This window comes from Mus musculus, chromosome 8 (assembly GCF_000001635.26).
Source record: "Mus musculus strain C57BL/6J chromosome 8, GRCm38.p6 C57BL/6J".
NCBI lineage: Eukaryota > Metazoa > Chordata > Mammalia > Rodentia > Muridae > Mus > Mus musculus.
Window position 1 is genome coordinate 88,671,589 of NC_000074.6, and position 20,588 is coordinate 88,692,176.

Sequence of the window (20,588 nt, forward strand, 5' to 3'; positions counted from 1 at the left end):
CTGGAGCGAGGCTGTCCCCTGGTTGGAATCTAGACACCCAGAGATCTGAATCCTGATTAGCTGCGTGAGCTAGTTGGATCAGTTGTTTTCGTTCCCGTCTCTTTCCTTAAAATGGGGATCATATTTACAGCCATCTGAAAGACTGTCAGGATGGAGTTAACGCACGCAACGAGCTGGTACAGTACAGTGCGTGCTTTATATAGTAAGCTGAGAGACTGAACGATCATGGGTAAATTATGTAAGCTTCCAGCTTGTGTATCCTTATGTTAGTTCAGTGCTCAGAGAAGGGATTATAGGAGCAGAAAATGCCCACGGGTAGTGGGAGAATGAGGAGGGAGCTGTGGGGGCTGGGGACTGACCCTGCATGAAGGAGATGGATGGGAGGAAGTAGTTTGGACTTTGGTGCCACTCTGCAAGAATTCATGAGGCTACTGGGGTGGTCTCGAAGCTAACTTGCCCAGCACAGGTCTTGGGTTAGCTTCTTGGTACCACATGTTTTCTGGAATGAGATGGTCATGCCTACCCTATAAGATGGTTGTGAGCCAGGGTGGTTTCAAGTGCCCTGGAAAGATGAATTTGATTTGTATTTATTCTGGAAAGCTTGCCTTGTGGGTGACAGCTCTGAACTGTTAGAGGAGACTAGACCTAGCTATGCTGCAGCCTTTTTGTGGTCTTGTCCTTGCTAATTGCTGTGCCCCTGTGACCCTGCCTGCCTCCCTCCTGCAGTATCCTTGGTGTTGCTGAAGACTCTGATTCCTCTTTTCTGGGTCCCTTCAGAATAGGCCAGTGCTACCCCTGGTGACAGTAGGTTTGAAGTCAAGGGGGTAGGGATTGGGGGGAGGGTTATGCTGGCGTGTACACTGAGGATGGCTAAGACCAAGAACGAAAGATGTGACAACTTCCTAGGGAAACCAGGAAACAGAAAGCCAGGACAGCTTTCTATTATGACTCCTGCCCAGATCTATTTGGAAAACCACACCCAAGTGGTAGGAACCCCTTGCTGAGCAGCATGTCACTACTACACCCCAAGAGAGGCCAGGTGCCAGCATGCTATACCTTCCTTGATCTTCTGTGTCTTCCTGCCAGGGTGGGGAACAATCACATCACAGCCGCTGGAGCCGAGGTGCTGGCCCAGGGACTCAAGAGCAACACCTCCCTGAAGTTCCTGGGGTAGGTTTGCTTCAGAGATAGAGGGTGTGCATGAAGGAATGTGGGGCTTTCCCAGATTTAGGGGCAGCTGAGCACTTCACCCGAAGAGCCCCCGGCAGCCTGGGCTCCAGGTGGAAGGGTGGGCTGGGGTGAGCGTGGGTGCTGCTAGGCTGCTTCTGAGCTGCCTCTGTGTTCACCTCCTCACCTGCTAAGTGGGAGATTCATGGTATTGCGGGTAGGGAGAGGGCTGTGCCTTGAACTGGGGACCTGAGCCTTCTTGTCCTAAGAGATGCTCAGTACTGGGCTATCCTGGGAAGTACCTTCTGCTTCTCAAGAACACCAGGGTTTCTATGGAAACATCTGATGCTGTGCTTCCAAGGGAGGGGTTGGTTGTTGAGAACTGAGGATTGTGAGATCCAAGATGTGGGAAGAGAGGGTAACTATGGGGCCCAGATGTTTTGACCCATTGCTCTGGCAAGTTAGTTGCCTGTAAACTCAGTGTGAGCCAGGAGGGAGACTGTGGTAATCTGAAGTCAGCACCCTTTCCAGATGTGTTAGCAGCAACAGAATAGGCAAGAAACAAGGCCTTACTGCCATGGAGCTCTCTCTGCCTGAGGTCTCCCCTGCCACAACTGGACATTTATGTACCACCTAGCTTTTATGGTTTTTCGAGACAGAGTTTCTCTGTGTAGTCCTGGCTGTCCTGTGACTCACTCTGTAAACCAGGCTGGCCTTGAAACCAGAGAGTCACCTGCCTCTGCCTCCTCAGTGCTGGGATTAAAGGCATGGGAAGCCACCATGCCTGGCTTCCATTTAACATCTTTTAAAGACAACTGTCTGGGTCAGGGATGGCACCAGGAACTGAAATATAATCATAAACACTTTGATAACATGAGATGAGACCTGCTCTGTAAGTCTGATCTCGTCTCTGGCTTCCCAACATAGTATGGGCATATTTCAGACCAGTATGAGCTCATTTTAAGAAGAGTTGTATAGCCTTCCCCTGATTGGGTGGCTTTACGTAATCTATTTGACAGTCACCTGTTGATATGCACTTTGGACATTTCCTGATTTTTGTTGTTGTTGTCTTATCACAATGCCTTATCTACAGAGCAGTGTTCCCATAAAGCCCTACCTCAGTCCATATCCAATCTAATGTATTGGTTAGCTCTTGGCTGCTAGTACTAGAATATCTGGCATAAGCAGCTTTAGGAAAGATATGTTTATTTTTGACTGACAGTTTCAGAGGGCTCAGTTCACGACTGTCTGGCCCCGTAAGCTTGAGCTGAATACCATGGTGGCAGGAGGTTGTGGGAGAGAACAGCTGTCCTCTTCATGACCAGCAAGTGGAGGCAGGATGTAGGAGGAGACTCAGGGCAATACTTGGCCCAAAAGACACTTACCCCAGGTGACCTTCCATGGGCCATACTCCTATTTCACCGCCTGCCACTAATGCTGTCATATTACGACTCCATGAAGGGATTTATTAATTGGTTAGCTCATTACCCCTCATGCCATCGGACTGTGGCTGGAAGAGCTCTTGCTAACAGCCGCAGGGGCAGGCTGTATTTTTTAAGTATTTCTTGGCCTATTGAAGTCGGCAACCAACTTCATTAACTATTTCAGAGTGCGTGAGAGTGCTATGCAGACCCAGTGCAGATGTCTTTGTTCATCTGTACGTATCCACATATGGATGGGTCAGAACGTGAGGACTATTTCCAACCTATTGTGGATCAGAGGAGAGTAGCTCAGAAGGTAAAGGGTGTGGACATGATAGAAACAGGGGGGATTAAGAAGGAAAAAAGAGATGAAAGTCTGGCTTGTCCGGGAAGAGTTAGCATCATTCTGGGTAGTCCCTGAGGATAGTTAGAGACTTGTAAGAGATGATAGCTACCAAGAAGCAAATCTTGACTAAATGTCAGGAAGGAAAACAAATCACACCCCTGTGTGATCCCTGAGGTGGATTCCCCCTCGCCAAGGGGTGGGTCCACACACCTTTGCTAAAGACTTTAAGGTCACTGAAAACTCTGAGCAGAGCTTGGTCATTTTACCAAAATGGTGTGGTAGGTCCACGTTGCTGGGACCCCTGAGACCTCCCTGGGGCGGAGTGGCGTTATGAAAGCACATGAACACGTACATGCCTAAAACACACCCTATTAACATCTTAGGTTCTGGGGCAACAGCGTGGGTGATAAGGGCACCCAAGCCCTGGCTGAAGTTGTAGCCGACCACCAGAACCTAAAGTGGCTCAGGTAAGTTGCAAGATGTGTGCCATGTCATTGTCATGGGGGACCGAGGGGGTTGGGGTGGTTTTGAAGTTCATTGAACTTTGTGTATGCACTCCATTGTATTAGGGAGTAAAATAAGGATGAAAGACCTATGCGTTTGGGATCAGGAAACTTGAGGGTTTGGCGGTGAATTTGGAGGTGACTTTCCCTCCTTTTAGGGTCATGAGTCCCTGTTAGTAAATGGTTGGCTGTGAGCTGAACCTACCAGATAAGGACTTGTTCTAATCCATTGAGAATGGCTGGCCAGTTGGGGAGGGTTTGGAGGCTGCTCCTGGCCTTCAGGAGGCGCTGTAATCAATTATGTCTAAGATGGAGGACACCCTTCATTTGCTTGTCCGTCACTCGCCCTTCATAGGTCAGTTGACCAGTCTCTGAAGTCTGCCTCTATTCTGATTCGTTTTTATTCCACAATTCTGTCTAGCCTGGTAGGAAACAACATTGGCAGCATGGGTGCCGAAGCCCTAGCACTGATGCTGGAGAAGAACAAGTCACTAGAGGAACTCTGGTGAGTTATGGGGGGTTTGCCTAGCCTCGTCCATGGAAGGCTGTGTGGGTAACACAAGGCTGGATGACTGAGTCATCAGCCGATTTTGGCTTTGAGTCGTGCGCCTGCAGACCCTGGTGCTTCACTGCTAATTCTTTTTATCTACGTGGATATGTTGGCTTGCTGGTTCATCTATTGCCTGCACATGCCGTAATGGTGAAGACCACAAACTCTGGAATCACACAGGCAGATTAAAGTAATCCCCAGATTATAGCTTTCTACCCTGAGAACTGAAATCCAGAATGCTCCCAGCTCCAGAAAGAATTTTTAAGAATTAAGGAAGGTAGTGCTGTTAGAGAGCTTAATATAGAGCCTGCCATGTGTGTATGTGCTTAGTATAGACCCTGCCATATGTGTACGTGTTCCATAAATGCAAAGCCATTGTAGCGGTGAGGTTACTGCTACTACAGCAGCCGCCAACAACTGTAGCAGTAGTACCATGAGTACTAGTGCTTGTGAAGTTTAGTATTTCCAAATGAGTTTCAGTTCTTTAAAACATTGGCTGTTAGAGTCAAAGGCTACCTCAGAAGTCAAAGATCACATCAGATGCTTGTGAGTGGAGTTTGGGATCACTGAACGAGCCACCAAGTGCTCACATGACACCTGAAGCAGACCCTATCCCCCCTGTAAACGCTGCCAGTGTCTCCACCTCCAGGGGTACCTTTGCAGTTCCAGATAGAGTAGCGAGAGAAAACAAATGCTGAGTGATTTCTCCAGGAAACAGCCAAGCACAGACATGCAAAGGATCGCCACAGACACAGTGTGGAGGTGTTATGTGACACCTGGCGAGATGTAAACCACATGTCTACTCACTCCAGATAGGAGCCCAGGATGGATGCCACTGAACTCCAACTTGGAAAACCATCCATTTTATTGAGGTTACTTATAGAAATATGGATGAGGGCTTACTTACAGGAACAGAAATGACTCAAAGACAGCTGCATCACCAAAACGCACCCCAGCATGGTGGCAGCTCATCTGCGCACACTGCACAGCCTGCAGGCAGCTCAAGAGGTTGAAAAGTGTCCTTTCCGGGTGCCTCGGTTGGTCTAAACCTCTTCCAGGCAGCTAGACTGGTGTGAGTCTCCTATGCAGCCTGTCTTATGTGAGAGGGACTCCCGGCTTTTGTTGTTTACTCTGGGTGGGAATGGGGGTGATGGAGGAGAGGAGTTGGTAAACCTGGTCAGTTTTAGGGACTTCCTGGAGCTATTTGAGTTGTTTACTTTAAAGAGCTTTCCTGTAGGATGGAATGTTTTAATCTTGGAAGAATGTTGCAGAGCACTCTTGTTTTTGACTTTTACCTTCTTTTTGTCCCTCTTTGAGCCTTGGAGGAGGTCACTATATATGGCCACCTATAGCTAAGAAACAGGCCACCATGCCACAGAACAGTCACTTGTTCTTTGGAGCATCCCCAGTGGATATGAGTGGAGGGTGACAACAACAGTGGTGTGTAGGTGTAACACACTGGTTTAGAGGGCAGTTGGACATGCATATCACATCTACCTAGAAAACCTATGATGACCTCCTGGACCATCCTGACGTACAGCACCAGACATGAACTCCCTTTTGCAGAATGGGCCTAAAATCCAATCGGAAGGCTTTTGGTGTTACCCGTGACAGCCGAGTCACTACTGCACAAGCAGGCACATCTTGCCTAGCATGTTGGCATTTCAGCAGGCAGGATTGTTAGCCAAGCAGGAATGTTGGTGACAGTCCTCCACCGTCAAGCCTGTAATGCCCTCTTGGCACCATGAAAGCCAGCCAGCAGGGTGGGGGTTTTCAGTTCAGTTCCAGCTTAATTTCTCCACGTTCTGTCAAGCATGCACACGTGGTGTCTTCAGCAATAGAGTCGTACTGTCTGCTTCTGGCAACAATCAACACTAACAATATGTTTTTATTTAAGGAGCCTCAGAGGTTTTCCTGGCCAACAACTCATAGGGAGATAGCCCATCTCTGGCACTAGGATTTTCATTCAATAACATTATAGCCTCTGGGAGTCTTCTCCTCTCCCCTCTCCCTCCCCTCCCCTCTCCTTTCTCTCCCCTCCCCTCTCCCCCCCACTTCCTTCCTTTCTTCTAAGTTATGTAGGGTACCCTTTGGATTTAAATTACTTAGCTGCTGGTTTATTTACTGGGTGATGCTCAGTTGCTTTAAAGGACCCAGGTCCTAGGACAGCCTGTATGGCACTGGCACTAGGGCTTGTAGACACCACATTTCACTGTTTTAAGTACATATGTCACGTATGTATGTCACCGCTGTAGAATTTGATTTTGTGCCACACCAGAAAGTCCCTTGCTCAGGAGACATTCAATCCAGCCCTTCAGCAGGTTAAGTGTTTTTCATTCACAGAGGTGGAACTGTTAGAGATTTTACCTCTTGCAGTTGCTGGTGTTGGGCACATAGCTTTTGCTTCTTTTTTATGGCCAGCACCCAAACCCTATGAGAACCATTTGTCAGGCTGTTTTTGCCATTGTCACCAGCTATAACCTTTTGGGCTCTTGGTGATTTCTAACAGGAAGGGACATTTGAAGTAGTGGGGCACATAGCTATTTAGCTTGTCTTACAAGGATCTTAGCCTGCTTAAAGCCCTCGTGAGCCTTTTTGTCCCCATCGCACATAACAGGCTTTATCAAGTCATACAGAGGATGGACAGCATAGGCAAGATGGGGTGGGAAAATCTGCCAAGAGTCCCCTGGATGCCTGCGGCTTCTTTATATTCACAGGCACATTTATTCATTCTCCTTTTGGTTGTTCTCCCACCTTACAAATGCTTCTTGCATGCTAGTCTAAGTCACAGAGATCTGCCAAAGCCTTTCCTATTTATAAAGACCTTGCCTCACCAATGGGCTCCGCAAAGCTGTTAAAGCTCCGTAACAGCCATCAATCAGGTCCTTGCTGCATCAACCTTCTCTTTAATTTCTCTGTGAACACAGTTCTATCTGACCCAGTGAACTGGGGTTCAAACACAGCCACTTGTATTCCTAGTTCCCCTAGTAATATTTGCTCCTTTCCTCCTCTGTGGTCATCCAGTTCCTGATGTTTATGGGGACTTCAGACGCTGATAACAAATTGTCCTTACGGCTTTAATAAGCCATTCTCCTTGGGGACGGACTTCCCTCATAATGTCTTGGGTTATGTAGCCCTTGTTTTAAGGAGGGATGGGAAATTAAATTGCTCAGCGTTTCTGCCTCCACAGAAGACTGATGGATCCTGTTCATTCCCATGTCCCATGGCCGCACAAGCCAGGCTCAGACAGGCTCTTGCATTATTTAAAACCTTCCCTAATTACGTCAGTGCAAGTATTGAATGTTTTCTGATCATGGTAGTTTTTGCACTGGACTGTTGTTAATCTCCTCCATCCCCATCTGTTTGTTGGATTATAGATTTTTTTCAATTTTTTCTTTTTCTTTTCTTTTTTTTTTTTTAACTGAAGGTTGGACTTAGAGGGTATCTTTTTTTTTTTTTAAATCACTTTTACTGTTTTCTTAACCTCTTGTTTATCCAATTAAATCATCAAATCAGAGGCCAACATGGAGGACGCCAGTCACATCTCCTTTTTTAATTGTAATTGCTCCTTTCCACAAACAAGTCTCTGATTTACACAGCCAAGCTCCTGATTGGCAGCCATCTCAGTTTTCAATGCATTGCTAACCACACACAGCAGAGGCCAGGCAATCCCTGCTGCTGCTTGCCAACCGCCTTGACTCTTGTATGCTTGCCTCAAAGACTGCAAAGTTCCTCTAAACCTTTCACTGTTTTCAGGGGACTTCCATATTCACGCGGTGGACCCCACTCAGCAAGCAGACATGCCACCCCATACCACATAGATGAAGACTGTCATCCTGGGATTCTTCCCGTAGACACTCCTAATTGTGAGGGCGCAGCCTTAGTTGCTCCCTAGTTGTGGGTAACACAGCAAGAACCATGCAAACGCTGCCATGGTACAAAGACATACTGTGCAGGAAAGGATAATTCTACTAGATGTGCATACCCCAGCCCCTCTCAGGCTTCTTAGCGACAGCCTCAGTTGCACATCTTGCTACCTAGAGCTAGGACCTTGCATTTGCTCCTCCCCAACTCATCTGTGGTTCTGTCGTGTCCCTGTTCAGGTGTCAGTTATGGTGTGTGACACAACTTCTCCTGGTGAGACGTAATGTACAAGTCTACTCGCCCCTGATAGGGAGCCCACAACAGACTAAAGTATGGATTTCACCACTGGTGAACCCTGAGTTTTATTGGGGTTACTTGTAGGAATGTGGGTGAGGGGTTACTTACAGAAGCAGAAATGACCCAAAGACAGCTGTATCACCAATGCCCATCCCAGCCTGGGTGACAACTCGCAAAGCTTGAAACCTAGAGCACACTGCAGTTTGCAGGGAGTTTAATGGGTTGAATCATGCCCTTTCCAAGTGACTGAGTTGGTCTAAACCTGTTCTAGGCAGCTGGGTTGTTTTCTGTTTCCTCCAGGCAACTGGTCTGGTTTCAGAACCTTCTTTGTAGTTGGGCATATCTGAGAGTCTTCTTTACTCTGCTGGGACAGAGGCCCAGATTTTGTTTATGGTGGCAGGGGCCTAGTGAATCTAGTCTGTTTCAGGGACTTCCTGAAGTGATTTTGAATTGTTTACCTTCTTGCTTAAGGAGTCTCCCTGCAGATAATGTTTCAATCTCAGAGGGAACTGTTTCATAATTGGAGAGGCCTTGGATCTAAGGAAGCAGCATTCATTATATGCTGATTGGGAATTCTCCCATCTCTTCTTGATAGAGAAGCACCTCATTGGGAGGCATTGCTTCTAAGGATGATTGCTTGCTTGTCCAGCCCTGGCTATAGCAGAGAGTAGGAAATGCCATGTTTGTTTGTTCTAAGTGTATGGCTTCCCACAACAGAACAAGGTGTTTTTAAAATTATTATTATTAAAATAGGGGAGAAAGGGACATGGGTATTGAATAGCTAGGCATAAAGGAACTTTAGACAAAGTAGATTTAGCAGAGTTAATAGGCGCAAAGACTGATCCACAGATTGGTACTAGGAACTAGGAGGGGTTTAGGTAGCTCCACCCAGCAATGATGGGAGCAGTATTTACCCACAGGAAAAGGAAATAACTAGTTGGCAATGGCTCTCCATTTGCCTCATTTGGATGTGGTATGAGTTGCCAGCCTGTGACCTGCTGAAGTGTGGGTGTTGTGATTGTCTGAAACCTAGCTACTTGCTGCAAGAATATATTCTTGTTAGATTGCTCTTCATTTGCATGCTATATTAAGTTACAGTTTGCTGCAAGGAACTCAAAAGTATGGAGACAAACTCAGGCTAGCTTTGGTGTAAGTTAATTTGAACGCATAATAGAAAGCCAGGAGGCTTTTTTTTTTTTTTTTTCCATCTGTGAGGCTTAGGCCAGCAAAGGTTGATTTTCTTGTGTCTGGAATGTCTGGAGGTAGGCAATTTAGAGCTGGAATGATGTCGACAGCAGGTTACCAGGGCCTCGCCCGTCTCCATCTCTTCCTGTCCCATCATGCTTAGTGTATGTCTTCGTCTCATGATCAAGGTAGCTGCTCCATCTGCAGCAATTACTTTTGCATTTTTTCAGGATTCGGTCTCTGCATGGTATAAGAGCAAGAGACCAGCAGAGCACCTCCCTTTCCAAAGCGTTCCTGGAAGCTCCCATCTGTCAGCTTTCCTTGTGTACCCATGACTGCCGTGTGTCACTTGGCCAATTTTGGTTGCAATGGAAAGCAGGAAATACCATCTCCTTCATGAAGTACATAGCTTCTCACGCCAAAAAGAAGTTTCGTGTTGAGCTAGGAAAAAATGAGACATTCATAATCTAGGACAGCAAGAGTATTTATAGCTGTTCACAATGGGGATTTTTATACAGTGGAAGCATGGACCACCTTTGCACGGCTGTCCTGGGACTGAGACCCCTCACCACTCTTGTCTACTCTTATTTTTATGCATGTTGGGATTTTTTTTTTAAAAAGAGGAGGTCAACCCATTTTGACATCCTCCTCCACAGTCAATGCCCTAAGGACCTCTTCTCTGTTCTTGGCAGCCTAGAGGAAAACCATATCTGTGACGAAGGGGTATATTCTCTCGCAGAAGGACTCAAGAGAAATTCAACTTTGAAATTCTTGAAGTAAGTACCCTGTGATGGTACAATAATGCCCAGTGTGGGGAGGGATTTTAGGGTCTGAGATCAAGCTCTGGCTAGCTCTGGAAACCTCACTGAGGTGTCTGGTAGGGAAAGCTTGCTTTGGACTGGGCAATGAGGATACCAGTATCTATTGCTTACCTGGTATCTGGGTGGCTCTGGGAAACATTGCAAGAACTAGGTTTGGTGTGGCAGAAAGGGCTGGCGCCTGTGGAAGGTGGATCTTGGGTCAGTTATCACTCAGGAGATTAGAACTCCTGCAACTGGAGCCTTCGGGAGTTGACAGAACAAGCTCGACACATATCCACTCCAAGAGTGGAGCTGCTGGATACTTCTCAAGTAAACACCTTTTTGCAAGAGGTGTGTCTATGGGGCTGTCAGTTCTCCTGACCCTCCAGCTTACTCTCACATGGCTTAGCTTGCTCCAAGAATCTAGAGCAGTGGTTCTCAACCTGGCAGTTGCAACCCTTTTGGGGGTTCTAACAACCCTTTCACAGGGCTTGCCTGAGACCATCAGAAAGCACAGATGTTTACGTTAAGACTTATAACAGCAGGAGAATTTCAGTTCGGAGGTAGCAAGGAAAACACTTTCATGGTTGGAGGTCACCACAACATGAGGAATGGTCTGAAAGGGTTGCAGCATCACAAGGGTTGAGAACTGCTGCTCCAGAGAGTGGCAGGTCTCAGCAAGCAACTCCCGGAATTGGAAATGCAAGTTGGAGCACGGATGGGAAGGCTGATAAGTGTATCTGCCATCTGTCTTACAGGTGATCTTCTTCCCCCAAGAGCCACTGAGGCTCAGGCAGATGGGCTATTTGGATGGCCATGTCCAATAGTGTCTCCTGGTGTGTTCTGTGCTGGTGTTTGCTTATGTGTGTGTTCAGACATTGATTGGAAAAATATTGGCACACTCCTGTATGCATTCAATAGAAAGTGTTCCTACCACAATTCTTAGATCAGGTGGCTAGGACAGAGCGGGCTCACATTCTCCCATCTCTCGTATTCTAATGCTGGAGACAGATGGCAAACAAAAGGCTCATTTTTAGTTGGGAGGAGGATGTGGAACCATGGGTGTGTGTGTGTGTGTGTGTGTGTGTGTGTGTGTGTGTGGGGAGCAGGTGTGGCGGCAGTCCCAAAGGCGCCAGAGACTGCAGCTAAGTCATATGACTTGCACCTGACTTCCTCATATAAGACACAAACATCTTGAGTGATGCGCAGGTGTACCAGGATTCAGGTGAATCCAATTTGGTGGAGATTTGCCCCTGCTGCCCTGATTAGCTGAAGCTGCGTGCCTGGTGAGGTGGCGTGGCCTGCTGTGCGTGGATGGGAACTGAGAGTATAAAAGAGTGAGAGGCCCGGGTTAGAGAGAGGATTATTATTCGAGAGAGGATTGTTATTATTGGGAGATATAAACAAAGGAGAGATATAAACAAGAAGAAATAGGACTGAATAAACGTGTGCAGAAGGATCCTGTAGCAGCGTCGTTCTTGCTGGCGAGTTGGGGGCGCGCTCGACATGTGTGTGTGTGTGTGTGGTTGTTGTCATTCGGACAAGGCCTCTATAAGAAGGTGGTGTTTGAATTAAAACTGGGAAGGCTCCTATTACACTGGGAAGCATACCATGCATGCGTGAAGCAGCAAGTGCTGTTGGAGCACTTGGGGACCCTCGGGACATCACTGGTTGGGTGTGGATGTGGCAGGTTTGCCCTTCCTCTTTGCCACACTTTGCCTCACTTGATCTGAAAGGAGGCCAGGCAGTGGTGGAGGTGGGGAGTGTTCTGTGTCACCTGTTGCCAGACTGATTATTCAGCATCCTGAGTAGTAATAATTACCCCATACCGATTTCCTCATACTATCTATATCTATACATGTATATTATTTATATTATTTATATCTCTTTTCCATGTGAGGTGTTAAAGGGAGGGAAACAGGATGGACACACACATACACACACACAGAGAGAGAGAGAGGGAGAGAGAGAGAGAGAGAGAGAGTGAGAGGATGCTCTCCCAACTCTTTCTTTTTCCAGTGTCTTCTCTGCCAAGTGTTGGTTGGAGTCCAGGCTTCACAGGCAGACAGCCTCTCTCCTTGGACAGATGCCTTAGTTGCCTCAAGTATAAAGGGGTAGTAACTGGCCTCCTCATGGATTCTGGCCATGCACTGACGTTTAGAAGGTAGGGAGCTGGCACACAGGAAAAGCTCGACACCTATTGGTGGCGTTCTCATCCTGGCCTTAATGGGAGATGTGCAACAGGCCAGTGTTGGGGATGAAGGCAGATGGGGCAGTAGTTCTTACAAGGCAAGGAGTAAAAGTTTCCATTGTGGATCAGCTCCTGTCCCAGCCTCTGTCTCTGACCTATGTCCCCGAACATCGCTGTTTATGAGTTACTTCCGGTCAGTGAGGTGCTGAGCCAAGAGCTCTTGCTGTGTCATTTTCTCTTCATGTCTTACTCTCTGTGAGGCAGGTCCTTCCTTAGTCAGACAAATTTGCTGAAGATTGAACAGCAAATGGTAGGAGTTGGACTTGAACCCGTAGAAGCCTGGCAATGAGCTGTGGCTCCTCAGCCCTTCCTCCCTTCCCAGTGTGTGTCTAGTGGAAGAAGGGCTCTCTTTACAGAAGCATTGACTCTCATGGGTCATCTCACAGGGCTGGAGCAGCAGGCATCCTGGAACTGGGTGGGCTCAGTGGAAAACTAAGCCTTGTAGTAACTCATCTTGTCTACGTCTCTTGCAGACTGTCCAACAATGGCATCACCTACCGGGGTGCAGAAGCCCTCCTGCAGGCCCTCAGCAGGAACAGTGCCATTCTGGAGGTTTGGTAAGGGCCCTGGGGGGAACTTCTGTGCCTCTCCAAGCCTTGGCTTTTAGATCTGTGATATGAGATGAGGGGAGGGAGGAATGGTGGAATTTTGAAGATCAGTTTTGACCAACATTTGGTATTCTGCACACAGTAGGCTTACATCTCTGGCTGTGAAGGAAATCTGTATCTCCCAGTAGGGCCAGTTCTGCTTCAAATAGTAGTATTGGGTGTGGTGGTGTATAGCTGATCCCAGTGCTCATGGGGCTGAGACAGGAGGAATGTGTGTTCTAGGTCAGCCTAGGTTACAGGCTGAGAACTGAAAAACAGAGAGAGGGAGGGAGGGAGGGAGAGAGAGAGGGAGAGAGAGAGAGAGAGAGAGAGGGAGAGGGAGAGAAGGAAGAAGAAGAAGAAGAAGAAGAAGAAGAAGAAGAAGAAGAAGAAGAAGAAGAAGAAGAAGAAGAAGAAGAAGAAGAAGAAGAGAGAAAGGAAAGTATAAAAGTATAAAACCAGGAGTATTTATTCTGAAACTTTGGTGTTCAAAGTAAAGAATAGTGGTTTAGTTGCCGGGTATGGTGGAGCACGCCTTTAATCCCAGCACTTGGGAGGCAGAGGCAGGCGGATTTCTGAGTTCAAGGTCTTCAAAGTGAGTTCCAGGACAGCCGAGGCTACACAGAGAAACCCTGTCTTGAAAAAAAAATGTATAGTGGTTTAGTTAGACAATTAAAACAAGAGCTCCACCCCAGCCTTCTGGCCACAATAGTTGCTCTCATCTATTGGGGGCGCTATGTGAGACCCTTAGCACTTCTAAATTCTGGAGGTTACACAGGGGAGGTGGGGACTGCAGTATGGTAAGGCCACATCCATAGAATTAAAAGCCAAAGACAGCCCTTCACGTGTTTGAAGAAGGCATCCAGAGTCAACCTGATCTAGGCTCCTTGGTCCTCGTGCAGAAAGCAGAGCAGGATGCTCTGGCTTAACACATCCTGAGTGAAAGCTACCACTGTAAGGTTCTGCATTTCAGATCAGGTATAATGGTACGAGCCTGTGATCCTAGTACTCAGGAGGCTAGAGTCTGGGCAAGCTCCTGTCTCAAAACAAGACAAGCATGTTCTTCAGTATTTTCTCAAAAGTTTCTGTCAACTCTGGGATCCTATTTTCTCTGTCCCCTGCTTGCCTGCTCCCACCCCTACCCCACCACCTCAAGATAGAACCTCATATGGCCCAGACTGGCTTCAAACTCACTGTGTAGCCAAGGATAAACTCCTAATTCTTCTGCTTCTACCTCCCAAGTGCTGGGATTGCAGGTGTGCACCGCCATGCCTGGCTTGGAGCCCCGTTCCCAGAGTCAGACATTTAAGCAGAGGAAAGGAACCGGTGGCCCTTCTTAGGTGGGCAGACTCTTAGAGCTGGCTGCAGACCCACAAGGCCTATTACCTAGACTGGGTTCCGTTTGAGCTTGTGTTTCATACAACCACAAACAGATCTCAGAGAGTAAAATTGAAGCCAAAGCTTCTGAAACCACTTGAGCTGGAGACAGTCTGCTTCCTGTGTGACTGCAGTCCCATTGCTGGTGAGGTCCAGTAGCCTAGCATCTAAGACAGCTTTTGTCTTGTTTGTATTGCTGCTGTTTTATTTTGTTTTGGTTTTTTAAAAAAATAATTGCATAGCCCCAAGATATGTCCCCTTCCATCTTCAAGGAGTAGAGCAGCCTCAGGCTGACACCTAAGGGCTCTAATGTGCCTTGCTGACTCTTGATGAAGCTGGGTGGGCACAGACTTAACCCACGTCATTCCTAACAGATGTGATTATTGCCTGAAGAGCAATAGCTGGCCTTGGGGAGTCTGTAGCTGGCCTGGCCCAGTGTTATGGACTAAGGCCAGTCATGGAGCCTTGCTCATTCTTTGGGCTGGTTGGGAACAACCCTGGGTGGCTGATGGTAAAAAACAGAATCCTCAAAACCTAACCCCCTTCTATCTGCTGAGTCTGAGGTGGGGACTGAGCATTAGCTCCCATCCCCCACCCCCCGCCAGGCATAGGTTTTAAGATGGCTACTTTCCTTGCAAGCCTTCACTCACACCTCCCTCTCCACTCAGACCCCACTTCCTTTCATCCCTGCAGGCTTCGAGGGAACACATTCTCTTTGGAGGAAATCCAAACACTGAGCTCCAGGGACGCCAGACTCTTGTTGTGATGTCTCCGTTTGTGAGTGGACTGTAGGGGCCTGGACTCTGGAGGCTGAGTAACATCAGGCAGAATCCCTCTGCTGCGCAGGGCTGGTTTGCTTTTCTGGATGCAGTATAGTCACCTTCTGTTAGCAGAGAAAGTCACCCCATTGCCGTCTGGAATTGACTTTTCCCGAGGAGTCGTGATGGTTGGTCTTGGTTGTTAACTGCACTGACTTAAGAGACTCATGAGCCGAGAGGACCGCGTTTCTGCCTCTAAAGAGGATCACCGTGCAGAATTAGTGACTGGAAGGGGAAAGGCCCTCACTGCATGTGGGTGACACAATCCTCTCTGGTTGCCCCGTGGGAGGAAGATGGAGGAGGAGGAAGACAGGGTATGCTTGCATATGTGAGCATTTCTTCTGAGTGAGGACAGCTGTGGCTGCTGCCCTCATGTTTGAACAGCAGACTCCAGCGTCTTTGGCCATTCAACATGGACCCATCACCAGTGATGTTTTAGGGAGTTTTCAGGCCTGGAGCTTGATGGAACGTGAGGTGTCGAGCTTCTCCAGCTGAGAAGGTTCTCTGCCTCTCCACTGTTGGACTACTCTATCTGGATGGTGTAAGTGAATCCAAGAAGTTCCCTTTCTCCTCCCTCCCTCCCTCCCTCCCTCCCTCCCTCCCTCCCTCCCTCCCTCTCTCCCTCCCTCCCTCCCTCCCTCCCTCCCTCCCTCCCTCCCTCCCTCCCTCCCTCCCTCCCTCCCTCCCTCTCTCCCTCCCTCCCTCCCTCCCGCCCTCCTTTCCTCCCTCCCTCTGCCCCCATTGGGTCTGTTCTTCAGGAGAATGCTGGCAAGGAACATGCTTTTATTCTCTTTTTCTTTTCTAGACTCCAAGCACTGGATGAGCTCAAGCAGGCCACCCCCACCCCCACCCCCACCCCCGCCCCCATTACTATGTTGCTGGCCTCTGGCTGGTCAAGCAGATTCCCCTGATACTATGTTGCTGGCCTCTGAATGGCCAGGATTCTGAAGGGTTCAGTGGAAAGCATGGATGTTAACTGAACGCCTGTTGCTGTGGATCCACATACAAGACGCCTTCCTCCTCCTTTTTGAAGAGGAGTATTCAGGAAGCAGCTCTGGCCGTGTCTGGACTCACTCTCTAAGGCCATCCCACTCTGATACCTCCACTTGTCCTGCCTGAGGCCCAACAGGACTCAACTTCGACAACCAACATAATACCCCGCTCTCCTTTCTTAACACAAACAACAGTCCTTTGCCCCCAGGATGTTCTAGATTTATAAGAAAAAATGTGACCACACTCCAGCTGGGATCACACATGGCCTTTGGTTTCCAGTAACATCAATTACTCTATAGTTTGAGCCTTTGGAATCAGTTCCTCCCTCAACTGCAGCTCTTTAGAATTAATCTGGGCCAGAATTTCAAACGACCCCACCAGGCCCGGAGTCGGTGCCTATGAACTGAACTCTGACAACAGACTTCTGAAACATATTCCTGAAAGACAGCTCCATTTTATTTATGACAATGCTTTAGGACATGGAGTTGGGGCTTGGAGGCTTGCAGGGGACAAAACCAAGCCCTTCTTTCTGAGCAAGGTCTTTCTGTGGTTTTTCAAAATGTCACCTTTGTAATTTTTAAATTGTACAAGTTTTACTACCTCCATTTTATTTAGCGTGAAAGCGGGTTAATATTTATAAATGGCACTGTTTTATTTTAAGTTGGTGCTTTTATAGAAAATGCGATCATGAACTTCCGGCTATAAATAATCACAGAGGTGAAAGCTATTGAGTTACTGAAGCTCTGTTCATTGTGATGAAACAGTTAAAAATATCCCCCAAACTTGTCAAACTTTTAAAGTACCACAAGGGGGGGGGGGGACAATGTTGTTTTATACCGGATAATATATTGCCTAATGCCAAAAAGCAATTCTTAGAAATAGCTGACAGTCCAAACACATTTGGCTTCAACTTAGCAGAGTCTAACCCATGGTGAAGTGTGGGCCTTCCTTAGTTCCTTAGTTCTCTCCTGGTGGCTGTCGAAGTGAGTAGATGTCTTTTAACAGGAAGAAGGCAGGTATGTGGCTTGCCTCTGCCAGCAGCCTCCTTGTGCTGGCCTCACAGACACAAGACTTAGTCTTGCTATGCCCATGCACACAGGTGGCTGCTGGCCACAGTTGCTCCCTGCTTCCGTACAGGTTCTTTGGTGTGTCTGGCTTGCTAAATGCTGGGCCATCTCCCTGGGTGTTTGTGTGAGGTATCTCCATGGGCTCTCTGTGTTCCTGGGGCTCTGCCCTGCCTGGAAAGTGGTTGGTTCAGATGATGGGGGAAGAGGGATAAGATCACTTTCTCTAAGGAGAGGATAGAATGCCGATTGCACAGCACTGTGTTGGATGGTAAGCTCATCTTTAGTAATAATTTATCAACTAGTAATGTCAGAACAGACGGCCATTGTCCTTGTCCTCAGAGCACCAGCATAAGGACAGAGGGGACGGATAGGCAGAAAACATGTCTATTGAAAGCATGTGGATAACATAATACTTTTCTATTAAGATTCGAGGAAGAAAATTGTAGCTAGGATTCAAACATTCCTCAGAGGCTCATGTGCTGTTGGCTTGGGGCCTGGCTGGTTGGAAGTAAAGCCAAGGAAGTAGAGCCTGAAGGAAGGGAGGCCACTTGGGGGTCACGCCCTTCAAGGACTATCAGGACCTCTGAACCTTGTTGATCTCTCTTGCTTCTCGAGGGGAACAGATTGCATTACCACATTTCTGCTCTGACATGCTTCACGGCCACAGGACCACAACAACAAGGCCGAGAGACTACAGATAGAAACCTCTTCATCTGTGACCATAGATAAACATCTCCTCCTTGTATGTTGCTCGTCTCAGGCACGCATTACTTTCTCAAAGGAAAGCTGTGTTACTTAGAAATAAACAAACACCAGGTCCAAGGAGCGTTCTTCCCATGAACTAAGAAAGCTGGGTCTTCATGGGAAGGTGCTGACCAGGTAGGCTACCAGTGACTGGGCAGTGAGAAAGGGAGGAGCCACGGAGCCAGCGGCATAAACTCCAGGAGCAAAGGTCTTGAATGTGCATCAGGTTGAGTAATAGTCCCCCAAAGCATCAACTTCTAGTCCCTAGAACCTTACCTAGAAGAAAGGACTTTGTAGGTTTTCAGGAAATGGGGGTGATGGTGACCATGAATTATCTGGTTGGCCCTACACACGGTCACATTTGTGTGTCCTTATGGGAGAGGGACAGCTGAAGCAGATGTCATGCCTCTGGCCGTGAAGGCCATAAAAGGGTTAAAGACCTCATGACTTTAGGTCTGAAAGCTGGGAATGACAGGAAGCTAGATTCCCCCTCAGAGCCTGGGAGGGAGCCCAGCCCAAGTAGAGCTTTCAGGTTTTGCGGTGATTTATGTCATTTTTGGGCGAGGTATTTGTGGTGGTCTGCTGCAACTGTAGGGAATGAACACGCTCTGCTTGCTCTGAGTCAGGGAGAGGGTATCAATAGGTGGGTTTGCAAAGATCGGTAGGCTGGATTTTCATGGCTGTGATCAAGGCTTTGGTCTTGACTTTGGAATAGAGGTAAGTATTGCCTGTAATCCCAGCACTCACAAAGCTCATGGGAAGATTTAGCAGTTGAATCTAGCCTAGGCTATGTGGTGAGTATCTATCTATCTATCTATCTATCTATCTATCTATCTATCTATCTATCTATCTATCTATCTATCTATCTAAAAATCTAAATAAGTAAAATAAGGCCAAGCTATTGGAATGTTCTAAGCAGGGGAGATATGATCTAACTTTTCTTTAACAAAGAACTTCATTCTCGGGTGGAGTTGTGACCCAAATCCATAAGGGTAGGGACAAGAGGAGGAAGTGGGAAGGCAACTGAGGAGCTAGAGCAGGCTGGGTATGGAAGAGGTAGAGCTAGGGGAATAGACCTCAGAGATTCTCCAGAGGCAGATGCCCAAGGGTTGATGGGTAGATAGGGAGGGCCCAGGGGAAGGGAATTGTCTAGAATTACAGAGTTTAGTCCTGAGCACATGAGGGCTGGGGTAGCAAGTACCATAAGCTCAGTAGGAAGAGACTTCTGTTTTGGGCAGTCAAGTTTCCTATGCCTAAGAGAAGCATTTTTTTGTAATGAGCCAGAAGCCTGGAGAGGGCGAGGCCAGAGAGAATTGGGTGGGTGTCCTCAGCACCAAAACGAGTTCTTAGAAACAAATGGCATCATCTAGGGAGAGGTTGGGAAGAAATAAGAGGCCAAAGCCAAGTGTGGGGGTGCACACTAGTAATCAGCACTTGGGAGGTACAGGGAAAGAACAACTAGGGTCCTCTTAGGCTACATATTGAGTTGAGGTCAACCTGAGCTATGTGAGACTTCATATCAAACGGGAGAGAGATGGAAGGAGGGAAGGAGCGAGAGAAATGGGGAGAGAGAGAGAGAGAGAGAGAGAGAGAGAGAGAGAGAGAGAGAGAGAGAGAGAGAGAACAGGGAGAGAGATGGAGAGAGAAAAAGGGAGAGAGAACAGGGAGAGAATTGGAGAGAGAGAGATGGAGAGAGGGGTGACAGAGAACAGGGGGATGGAGAGAGAGAGAGAGAGGAGAGAGAGAGAACAGGAAGAGAGATGGAGAGTACAAGGACCCAGACAAGGATGGTACTCAGACTTTGGTAGGAAATTACTGGAGTTCAGTGATGAAGAACTTTCCAGACTTTCAGAAGGCCAGTGGGCAGCACTGAAAGGACTCTTGGGCCTGAGCAGATAACCAGTGAACTTGAGTTCTTAGTCTTACTTTTCTTTGGCTGAGAGGTTACTGGAGAAGCACGTGGCTTTACAGCTGTTGGCTTAGCCTGGCACTAGCTGGCTTCCCATGTGACCAAAAGTCCCTAATTCTTGTGTGCGAAACAAAAGGTACCAGAGCAGGAGACTTGTCTAGATTTTAGTTTAGGAAATTCTTCAGAGTTCAGTTACAGTCATCATGACTGGGAGAAAAGGGCTCTTGAGTATTTCCCCTCACCCCTGCTTCAGCCTCCTCCACTGTCAGGAAACAAGATACTGAAATGAATATGCGGCATAGAAACGTGATCAAAAGGCTGGGGGTGTAGCTAGGTGGAGAAGCAGTTGCCTAGCCTGTGTGCAGGAGGCCAGGGCTGAGTCTCCACTACTGAAAAGAAAAGAAACCAAGAAACCAAGAAAAAGAAAAGAGAGAGAGAGAGAGAGAGAGAGAGAGAGAGAGAGAGAGAGAGAGAGAGAGAGAGAGAGAGAGAGAGAAAGGAACCTGAGTGAAGGAACCGTGTCTGAACTGGGCTGCATCTAGACCAGAGTTTTAATGTAATGTATTGCTGGTGCATCTCCTCCCACTCAGTTAGCCCAGTGTGATGGGCTAAGCTCTGCCACGTTCATGGGTGAGAGATGTTCAGCCTCGGATTTCAGATAGTGTGAACAGATCATCCTGGATGGGGGTGGGGTGGGGGGACTGAGCTG

The 20,588-nt window shown here is 47.8% G+C and overlaps 1 protein-coding gene across 4 annotated transcripts in view; it reads left to right on the forward strand.

Moving 5' to 3' along the window:
* Nod2 (nucleotide-binding oligomerization domain containing 2) overlaps positions 1-16,886 on the forward strand; it is a 41,160-nt gene extending 24,274 nt beyond the window's left edge. For 2 of the 4 annotated variants that reach the window (XM_011248390.2, XM_006531028.3), the window contains exons 7-13: positions 1,087-1,170; positions 3,318-3,401; positions 3,859-3,942; positions 10,026-10,109; positions 12,858-12,941; positions 15,042-15,707; positions 15,972-16,884. In XM_011248390.2, the coding sequence (XP_011246692.1) occupies positions 1,087-1,170; positions 3,318-3,401; positions 3,859-3,942; positions 10,026-10,109; positions 12,858-12,941; positions 15,042-15,114 (493 nt within the window). In that variant the 3' untranslated portion in view covers positions 15,115-15,707; positions 15,972-16,884. Of the gene's footprint in view, positions 1-1,086; positions 1,171-3,317; positions 3,402-3,858; positions 3,943-10,025; positions 10,110-12,857; positions 12,942-15,041; positions 15,708-15,971 lie in introns of those variants that run through there. The other 2 variants (NM_145857.2, XM_006531029.4) reach the window with 2 other exon arrangements.
* Positions 16,887-20,588: the final 3,702 nt, after the last annotated feature.